The 10832-nt window shown below is 39.0% G+C and overlaps 1 protein-coding gene across 2 annotated transcripts in view; it reads right to left on the bottom strand.

Annotated features, from left to right (window-relative positions):
* Positions 1-10832, bottom strand: part of vps50 (VPS50 subunit of EARP/GARPII complex) — a 116462-nt gene that overhangs the window by 1945 nt on the left and 103685 nt on the right. For both annotated transcript variants that reach the window (XM_005728723.1, XM_005728724.1), the window contains 3 exons: positions 10300-10396; positions 9485-9643; positions 6074-6195 (listed from right to left, as the gene is read on the bottom strand). In XM_005728723.1, coding sequence (XP_005728780.1) covers positions 6074-6195; positions 9485-9643; positions 10300-10396 — 378 coding nt within the window. The remainder of the gene's footprint in view (positions 1-6073; positions 6196-9484; positions 9644-10299; positions 10397-10832) is intronic.

Raw genomic sequence — 10832 nt, 5'->3', positions numbered from 1 at the left:
AAAAAAATATTTCTTTATACCCCTGGGTATATTTCATTTGGAAATTTGTGCTCCAGCTTTTTAAAAAAAAGTCAAATTCTTTGAGGGTATTAAAACTCAAAAAGTCAAAATAAACCCCAGCAGAAAAGTAAATGAGGCTTCTGTAGTTACATGGTAAAGTTTAACATTTTTAATCCGTTTATAAGAAAAGTGTAATATGTTTAATAAAGGGAATAAAACGAGAAAATTTACGGGATTGTAAAAAGTATATAAATTACATCCTTGTACAAATGCATAATGAGTCATTCAGTTTATATGATGTAAGTGTGATTTGTGGTCAGCAGGTTTTGTTGCTACAAGTCAAAACCTCTATGAAAACAGACGGATGGAGTGTGTCACAATACTTCAACACTAAAGATTTTTATTTATAATAAGCGAGAAAATAAATTATAAAAAGACACAATGATAACACTGTAAATATCTTTGCAAACTTTTGCACAGTAATGGTTTCAGAGAAGCCATCTCTCTACTCCAGTGTTTAAAGTGTGCAGTCTAACTGCCAAAAAAGGGAAATGGAATACAAAATGACAAAATCATTACTACACAGTTACTGTAGTAGTTCTGTGTAGTACTGGACATGAGACATGTTTTGCAATTTTGCCTCTGTGCACCCCCATTTAGGAATTACAGCCTTTTTAAAAAAAAATAAAATAAAAAAATACATACAGTTCTTAATTTCCAGGAACTTGAAAGTTAGTTTTCAAGTTCTGCTGAGGCCTCTTCCTTCTATTCTATGACAAATTAGCCCAGGGTGTCAAACATAAGGCCCCGGGGCCAGATTTGGCCTGGCAAAGAGTCCAAATCAGGACCCACTCTATGGTTTTGGGAAGGAGGTCATAATTTGTAGACTATATTTTCTTGCATTTTACAGCTTTTGCTACATTCATACTACATCAAAGTATTTAAGCAACAGAAAAACAATTGGATGACCAAAGTTTCTGTCTTTTTAATATCTACTTTAGAAATTTGAGGGAGGGAATTCAGTAAGAAAAGAAAATTGTTGTGAATTAAAAAACTTTCTCTTTTCTAATTAAAAGACAGTCTGGGCAATCAGCTATCAAAACGTTTTCTGTAATTTTACACATTTATGTCTTTGAATTTAACTCCAAAGAGTGATGCTTTTAAATTTACTATAGCAGCTTTTCTCTATCAAGTAGAAAACCTGAGATGTACAGTTAAAGTTGTGCTTTCCCCCCCCTTATATTAAGATATATCAGGTTTTAAATGTGTAGTTCAACTTCTTTACACTGATAGTAAGGGGAGTTTAAGTTATTACGCCCTAAGGCAACAGTTGTTGTGAATTGGCACCTTATAACTGAAACTAAATTGAACTGAATAACAACAAATTGGGCTGTATTTGAACACATCCCTGAAACTGAAACTGGAAAGATAAGATGTGGAGATGTTTCCAAGTGTTTAATTATTTGGCAGCTGGTCACTCTCAACTCTCAATTTGAGATCCGAAGGCCTGGAAGACCACATGAGACAACTACAGCGGATGATCACAGAATTCTTTCCATGGTTAAGAAAAAATGCTTCAAAATATGTAGCAAAGTCAAAAAGGAAATCTCGATGTTTATCGCTGATAAACTCTACAATCAAGAGATGCCATCCTGAATGTAAACACAGAGGTGCTGGTACAAAGTCTTGGTGACACTAAAGAGCAGGAAGTCCAGATCATATTTTACCAGAAAACACGTACAAGAGCCTGAAAGGTTCTGGCAAAAAATCTTTTGGCAGATCAAAAAAAATCAACTTGTACTAGAATGATGGGACGAGAAAAATATGAAGCAGGAAAGAAACAACTCAAGATCTGAAGCTTATCACATCATCTGTCAAACATGGTGGAGGCACGTTATGGCACAGGTGTGCGTGGCTGGGACCACGTCAATGCTAGCGCTGCACGATTATGGCTAAAATGACAATCCCGATTATTCTGATCAATACTGACATCACAACCATTCATTATTTTCCTCCAAATGTAAAAAAATTGCAGTAAAATAAAATGAGTACTTATTCACATAAATTCGGTAAATCTCTCAGAAAAATACCAAATATTAACTCCAAATTAAACAAACAGGGTGTTGCTTTCACTTTTAAATGGTGCTTAATTCCTGTTAATTAACTGAGATGATATTCTCTTACCAAAGTGTCATATAGTAAGTCTGATCTTGTGACAATCCAAGTCACGTCATCTTAAATTCAATGGTTTCATTTGGTGTGATTTTACTGCAGAATATTGTCTTATTAAAATACTTACTATGCTACTTAATATTAGTAATAATTCTTATTTACTTATTTACATAGGATTACTTCGATATTTTGCTTTATATTTGTGTATTTGGATGAATATATTTAGTGTATATATTTAATTCTGGAATCAAGTTTGACCGAAACCTGTTTAGAGTTCCAGCTGTTACACACATGTGTTTTTACAGCATTTTCTTGTATGTGTATTTAAGGGTGTTTGCATTCGGGCTCTTTTTTATTTCCCTTCAGTATTACACTAAATCGGGTTGTTCCACACGGCCTGTGGTGTTGGTACATGTGTGTGGGCCAGAGTACACATGCATTTCATTGTGTGTGTCTGCTTGTGTTCCATGTGTTTGGCAGCGAGCACTGTTGCGCACTGGCAGGTCGGACTGTGACATCTCCAGTACATTAACACTCCACACAACACATCTGCACTTTGCAAACTCTCCCCGTCTCACACTTCAGCTTTTCTCTCTCTCGTTTCCATTTTCTCCCCTCACCTTCCCCGTCTCTCTCTCTCTCATCATCATTGTCGTTCTCCCTCTCTTTTTCTTGTCAAAGCTGCCAGAGTTTTTGGTGGCGAGTGTTTGAGCTGTGGCTCAGAATGCTAACGGAGCGGTTTTTGCGAGTCTCTGAGGAGACAAGGACAAGCGCTGGACAGAGAAAATTAATAACAGACTAGGGCGGTCGGAGTACAAACAAATAAATATGACCGCTCTATCTCGTTGTGCCAGAGGGTTGGGAGATGTGTGTTTGTAGGGTGTACTGGGAGAACCAGGCAGGCGGTCGGCAACAGCAGCTTAAATTTGCCAAGCATTGCAGTCGTAATGGGCCATTTGCTCATTGGAAAGGGTTCAAAAGTTCTCTTACGCAACAAGAGGAAGAGCGCTCAGCAAACGTGTAGGGAAGTAAACATGTTCCCTTCTCTTTGTGTTTGAGGCCGAGGCATCCACCTATGCCTCGCAGTCGATGTTCTCCCTCTTATTTAAAACACTTGGAAAGAACAAAGCCACTTAGAGCAAGGACTTGTTTTCAGCCCGAACTGCGTTCCCTTGCTTCAACACGGTTCAGCGTAACCTGCTTTGAATTTGTAACCTGGGATAACTTTGACGTCAGTCGCAGTCCTTTCATATTTCCGATAAAATGTGTGGAACTTCACGATGATTGTCAGCTGCTTATTTCTCGCTTCGTCACCGTCCAGTCGGCGTGACTCGATGCTGCTGTGCACCCAATCTGTCCGATCAGAGGGATTTATCGCACCATTCATCTAAAAACATACTTCACACATATGCTCCGCGCATGAGCCTGAGAAAAGCAACAGTGGAGGTGCTGAGAAAAAACAAAAACAAAAAACCCCCAAACCCCGACAATCTGTCACCTATCACAACCTATATCGCTCCCTTGCAAGGGCGAAAGTGGTAAAACGCATTACAAGAGATGTGTCAAGAGCATTCTGCGGTTTGTGTGAGTGGCCTGTGTCAGGTAATCCCCTGATGGGTATTTGGTGAGGCTGCAGAGATGCGACTGCCAACATGAATAGAGGAGGCGATGGCAGCGTCGTCGAGTGGTTTTTCTCAGGGAATATCTCAGAAGGAACCAGACACAGTTTTATGGACGGCCGGTCAATTTCTCTGCTCTTCCCGCTGCTTTCACAACACGCTTTGGGAAGAATTTTCGTTTTAAATTTATGACATGCAGATGTTTAAACTGGGGAGCAAACACAGAGAGAAATAAATAAAGAAAGAGTCATTCTTTTGAGAAGTGTGAGCCTCAAATCATTGAGGCAATAGCTCAGCTCATAACACAAATTGAGTGGCACTATTAATGACTGTAACCTGAGAGTAAAAAGATCAGTTTTAAGCAGAAAAGACAGTAAAAAGCACCGAGGTTAAAGGAAAACTGTTCCAGATTCAGCGTGACATCTCAAAAGAAATTCCAACAAACCCAAAGATGTTTACACTTGGTTTGCATCCAGAAGGACAAGGTTGTAATAATAATAAAAAAAAAGTCAGCAGAGATTGATGAACCTCAGTTTTTTAACCCTTTAATGCCAAGTGCATCACACACTACGTTGCCAAAGGCATTCACTCTTCTGGGTTCACACACATGAACTTGAATGACATCCCATCCTTTAATCCGTAGGACTTAATATAATGTCAGCCCACCATTTGTTAGCTATAACAGCTTAAACTCTGCTGAGAAGGTTTAGGAGTATTTATGGGAATTTTTCACTACTCTTCCAGAAGCACATCAGTGAGGTCAGACACTGATGTTAAACGACATGGCTTGGCTCGCAGGTTCCAATCCAACTCATCTTAAAAGTGTTCCCTCAGGTTGAGGTGAGGACTCTGTGCAGGCCAGTCAAGTTCTTCTACACCAAACTCCCTCATCCATGTCTCTTTATGGATCTCGCTTTGTGCACTGGTGCGCAGTCGTGTTGGAGCAGGAAGGGGCCGTAAACAAAGTGTTCCCACAAAGTTGGGAGCATAAAATTGTCCAAAATATCTTCTTGTGCTGAAGCATTAAGAGTTCCTTTCACTGGAACTAAGGGGCCGAGCCCAACTCCTGAAAAACAACCCCACACCATAATCCCCCCCTCCACCAAACTTGACGCTTGGCACAATGCAATCAGACAAGTACTGTTCTCGTGGCAACCACCAAACCCAGACCCGTCCATTGGATTGTCAGAGAAGCATAAGATATGTGTTTTATTGTCAACGGTTGCCTGTAGTGCACAAACTAATGAAAACTAATGAGAAAAATTGGGGTGGATGGATGACGAATGCTTCAGTGTTTTTTACTAAATGCAGTGGTTTAAAAGCAGAACTGTGTGGTACCTAGCCTGGTTACACAACTCATACAAATAGTTCAAAAGTCTAACACGAAGATTGAGCAATCTGAACATTTTGCTTTACACTTCTTTCCTCCTTGTAGTTCAGTAGCATACAGCATTTACTTCGACTGCTTTGCATTCACCTGTATATCCTAAAGAAGTCTTTCATACCCGGATTTTTCCTGGCTTTAGGAAAGGCATGATGCGGATCGTAGGAGGTGGGTGGATACAGATCTAAGCACAACGGGTTCATTTAAAGTTCAGGTATTGATTCTGCCTGATACTTATTTCACAGAAATTTGTGCTGCTTTGCTCATATTTCAAAATATTTGATGAACAAAGATGTATCTTACTTAAAACTGTTTTTATTAAAATGACTTTCCTTTAACCGAGGTTTTATTGTAGGTGTTTTATTCACTGATTTTAAGATGTATTTCTTAATTACAGTTTTTCCACAGTTTTAGTGGACTCAGTATCTGTTTGGTATGGTATGATATTTGTGCAGAGAGACAAAAAAAGCCCAATTTCTTTCGGGCAGATGGCAGCCCGACTCAAACTGGGATGTGCACTTGTTTCAGTAGATTTGAGGAGATGGTTGCTGCCAGTGGCAAACAGCCTGTAGTGCTTTTTGCTGGAGGGAATAGCGAGTCTTCGTATGAATCTCTTGCTCATGTTAAAGTAGAGAAACTGAGTGACAGACTTCTCTAAACTGTCGCTGCCACTGTTATAGGTTATTTTTTCTGTGAGCAGCCCATAGCAGTATGATAATAGACAACAGCCTTTTCATAAAGCAGCAAATGACTCACAGACAGACACCAAGTGTGTGACGCACGGCTTTGAGTCGGTGCTCCATGCAGATGGTGGAGGGGGGGAAACATTATGTACAAAAACAGCTTGTGTTTTTTATATTTAAGGTTTAACAATAACTCACTGCATGCACTTTCTTACCCCTCAACAAGAGTCCTGTTGGCCAAACGGATGCAGTGTTCCCAGAGGACGTTGGACACAGGCAGGGGGATGCGCACATGTCTGGAAACTTCACCCAGCCGCTTGTTAAATTGCTCAAACTCCTGATGAGGCGGGGAAAAGGAAAGGTGAACACATTCCCGTGAGTACAACACGACGCAGCAGAAAAACAAATCGCTGGTCTTTTACCAAAAAAAGTATATGTGGTCAGGAAAATATTTTATACAATTGGTCATATTTCGCTAAAAAGTACCATAACTTTCATATCAACATATAAACAACATGCGGCTCATTAAAAAAAGCATTTTAATTAACAGATTCCTATATTTCTATATTACTACAGCTACAATTAGGTCTAAACACAAAAATCTCAATATGGACACTACATTATTCAGCCAAACGCTTCCACCTAACCATCACAGATTAGCCAGAAAAAGAAAATAACGTCTTAATATGGATTATGCAGAATTTTAGGTCTCTACTGTTTCTACAATAAACACAAACAAAACTGAAGAGATGAAAGTTTTCGACATTTTTCTTGCATTCTTGTTCTTCTATTGTGCATCTACTTGTGCATTTCAAAAATCCATCATACATTTTGAATATAAAATAAACAGAAGCTTGCCCTTTCTAAAAAAGATGACTTGGATTTGGTATCACACTGAAGTTGGATGAAAGTATGTTTCTTTTTCATATTTAAGCTTTAACGTGTGTGAAACTATTCACCTGATTTAGACTGTTAAAGGATATGATGCAGCTTGTTTTTTAATAAGCTAAACATTTGTCCCCTACCTGCAAACTTTGGTTTCTAGAAACCTCCAAATCTGCTGTCAGAGATCAGACTTACAAATAATTACGGGACTTCCAAGTATCTGTCCTTCTATGTTAACTTGATCTGCATGCACTCCAGAGAGCATAATACCAAAAACTTTGAAGGGCCTCGCTCAACTAGTTTTCCAGATAGTAGATTTCTGAAATGGCCCCTCAACACAATGACACGAGAAAAAAAAAGCGTCACTATCTTCATCCCTTAAAATGACCTGATGAACTGAGATGTAATGACCTTGTCGGATTCTAACTGGAAGACGTAAACAAAACAAAAAGTTGTCATGAACAACACTTCAAGGATTTCCTTTGATTCTCTCTTACACGCTGCCTCAAGAACCAGCATTTGGGTTTTCCTTTAAACCATTTAGCTTAAATTATACATCCAAAATAGTGATTATAAGTAAATCAGATCAATCTCGGCTAAATTATTGTTTTTTTCCACCAGTGTAAGCAGCCGGCAGGATGTGTGGGTTACTTTCCTGAAACTCTAACAGAGCTAAGTAATAATTCTGCCGTCTGCACTGATGGAAGTAAAGCATGCTGACGTAGAGTAGTGAAGAGCGCGGGGGCTGCATGTATGAAGCTGTCGAGCCACAAATCATGCGCAAAAACAAATCATTTGGGCGCCGGTGAATACTGTACTCCGGTCTGACAGCATCCCAAGGTGAATACAAGCTCTAACAGCATGTTAACAGTCATCACACCACCGCTATAAGCGCCACAGTGTGGTGCTTCTTGTCTGTATGCATTAAAAAAAGCACACACACACACACGCACGCACACTCCAGTTGTATAGACCAGCATCTAAAATGTTATTCTGATTCATTTTCTGTTACTGCCTTCCAAAAACAAACTGCAGTACCTAGGTAAGTATGTAAATATGACACATGCAGATTAAGAATGTAAATAAATTCATAAAATATGCAAGTATTAAATTACATTTTTAAATTGCATCATTATAGAAAAAAAATTAACCTGAACCTTAATGCATGTTCCCATTAATTTTACACCCTGAAATGAAATGTTACTCATTCACAGCCTCACAATAGACTCTGACTCAAGCATTTTGTCAATGAAGTCATTCTGAGGCTTCGGCATGTCTTTGCCACTTTATATGCAAATGAGCGCCATTGTTGAATGCTGGGGATCAACCTGAATTCATGAATAAAATATTGCTGTGTGCGCGCTACAACAAAACTCAGCACCACTTATTTCAATCACGTAACATAACCCGCATGCATTATGACCGTCTTGACACGATGACGGGGGAGGCTATTAGCACCTGATGGAAAACTACACGCGTATACGATGTCTGTCCGAGTCACTAAGCGGTTCAGCCATCAGCTTTCTAAGACCTGATTTGCTGTGGACTCTGTTATGTATGATTTTGCCTCTGCTTGATGCTGCTCTGTTTATGGCTTCGCACCGCAGCGAGCCCCTCGCACCTTTCTTTCTCTTAGTGTCAGAAGCAGGAAAAATGTGTCCTTTACCCCGCCATGCAAGTTTATAAAAGAATAAGTAGCCAGCATGAATAAAGACACACATTTAGAAGAAACTTTCTCATTCTAAAAATACTTCTGGGAGCAGTGAGCTCAGATGTCTTTAACAAAGCAGAAAACTTCAGGAGAGATCTGCATTTGGCTCTTAACAGCTCACCCATATAATAAATTATTCACCCCCATCCCAAATAATTGATATTAAAGGTCCCTGAATTAACTTTGAGTCAAGGAGGAGAACAATGACCTTCACAGTTTCAGACTTTAAAAGAATAAGAGCTAATGCTTAGTGTACTGATGGCAGAAGGATAACACAGATGATTTTTTACGAGTGCAACAAAGACACAATGTGTGGAGGGGGAGGGATGCCTGCTAGATAAAAGTAAATCTAATACAGCTGCTTTGTGTTCTATTTTTGTGTAGCGTGGATATTGCGTGACACTGAGAGGACACGGTATCTGTTTGGGAAAAGTAATAAGCACTGAGATCTTTGTGGACTTTTCTTTGCTATAAAATGCACAAAAAAGGAATAAAGGGTTTTAAAAAGGGCACCAAGTAGTCTCAGAATCATTTATATTCACCTTGCTAAGTCAAGAGTCTTAAAGATATGAATGATGCAGAAACCCTAATGAGGTATTTGCATGAGATCTTTATGAAATGTGAGTAAAAGCTGCTTCAAAATTTAAGCGTTAATATGTGCATAACCCTTAATTGGATTTAGACTGTTTTAAAGAATATGATGCAGGTTGTTTATGAGAGGCTCTAAACAAAATCTCAGTCCCCTACCTGCAACACTGTGGTTTCTACAGGAGCTTCAAATCTGCTGTCCAAATATTTTAGGGACTTCAAGCATCCATCAGTCTATGTTAATGTGAGCTACACTCATAAAGCCATCATACCAAAAGCTTTAAAGGACCTAGCTCAAGTAGTTTTCCAAACAGTGGAATTTTGAAGTGATGGTCAGGTGGGAAGTTTTTGTATGCTTAATAACTTTAGCTGGTTTTTGTCCGTAGTGAGTCAAAAATAGGCTACAGTAACATCAGCATTCGCTTTTCTTATTCGTCATTACCTTTAACAAGACATCCACATATACATTGTGCTGGGACATTATCTCCCTAATGTCCCATTTAACTCCGGCCATCATGAGCAACATTTGTTCATAGTCGATGGCCTTGGCCGCCACGATCCAGTAAATTGGTTTCCGCAGTTCGCTGGCTGTAGACACCGTCTGAGTGCAGGAAGGAAGGATACATATATGAGAGTTAGTGGATCATTCTAGTCAACATATGGATAAGGTATTTTTCAATTGCCTGCTATTCTGCAGGAAGAACAATGTTAAAGTTTCCAATGAGCGAAATCAGGACATGACATTCACTTGATGTTTTGGGTCAAACAGACCTGTCTCTTCATCTGAATTTCAAATGTCAAAGAGACAAAAAAAAAGAAAGAAAAAGAAAAAGAAGCAAAGTTATCCATGTGGGTTTGAGTTGGTTTCATTTGTTTTTAAAGAAAACAAAAGGGCACAATTACAATTAAGCAAGTGGAGTGCAGGTGGGAGGGGGAGCACATCCACAACAGTCACACAGCATATTTCACATTGTTCCTTAAATATTAAAAAAGTGAAATCCAAAAGGAAAACACATCCTATAAACCACATATTTAAGTGCATGTGTGGAGAAAATCAATTACAAATAACAAAAAAATAACATAATCTCAGCCTTACAAGAGGTTAAAATAAAATAAAAGACAAACGGTTTTCTACAGCTGGAGACGATGTCTGAAATAACCTGACAGCTGTAGCTGACAGTGATGACATGATCAGTTACTGTAATAATTGAGGCCTGTGCCCTCAGAGGAGGCATAACTGTATAAACCAAACAATACCTGGGAATAAAACTGCTGCAGGAAGGGCTTCTTGGCTGCAGGCATCATCGCGTCCAAGTGGGACTGCAAGGACTCAAACTGCTCTGCCAGAAACACACTGACACAACCAAAGAGAAACAGCCTTTAAATTCTGCCCATATGCTCTGAATCATTCTGCTTGTGACACATAAGAAAAGGCAATTACGATGTGTTGTTTTTGTGTTATTAAAGAGTGACAGATCTATTTACAAAAGCTCGTATCACTATTACAAAGTGGAGTAACTGACCATTAGAGAGAACATCACCTTAAATCTCTGTTATTCCTGAACAACAGTAAAACATCTCAAATGGAATAAGAAGGTTTTTTTTACTTTTTTGTCTCCCTTGATTCTTCTGATCCATTAATTGGATCAAGATTTTAGTCATATGTGCTTAAACCTGAGTTTCCTGCATTTCCTGCTGTTCAATCTCATTTCTTCCCTTGTTGGTCACGTTTTGATGAAATAAACATCAAATTCATCCATCCATTCGCTTCCGCTTATCCTTTTCAGGGT

Source organism: Pundamilia nyererei, unplaced genomic scaffold, assembly GCF_000239375.1.
Source record: "Pundamilia nyererei isolate P.nyererei 1_Seehausen unplaced genomic scaffold, PunNye1.0 scaffold00030, whole genome shotgun sequence".
Classification (NCBI taxonomy): Eukaryota; Metazoa; Chordata; class Actinopteri; order Cichliformes; family Cichlidae; genus Pundamilia; species Pundamilia nyererei.
Note: the sequence above shows the minus strand (reverse complement) of the source record. Positions and strands in the feature narration are given on the sequence as shown.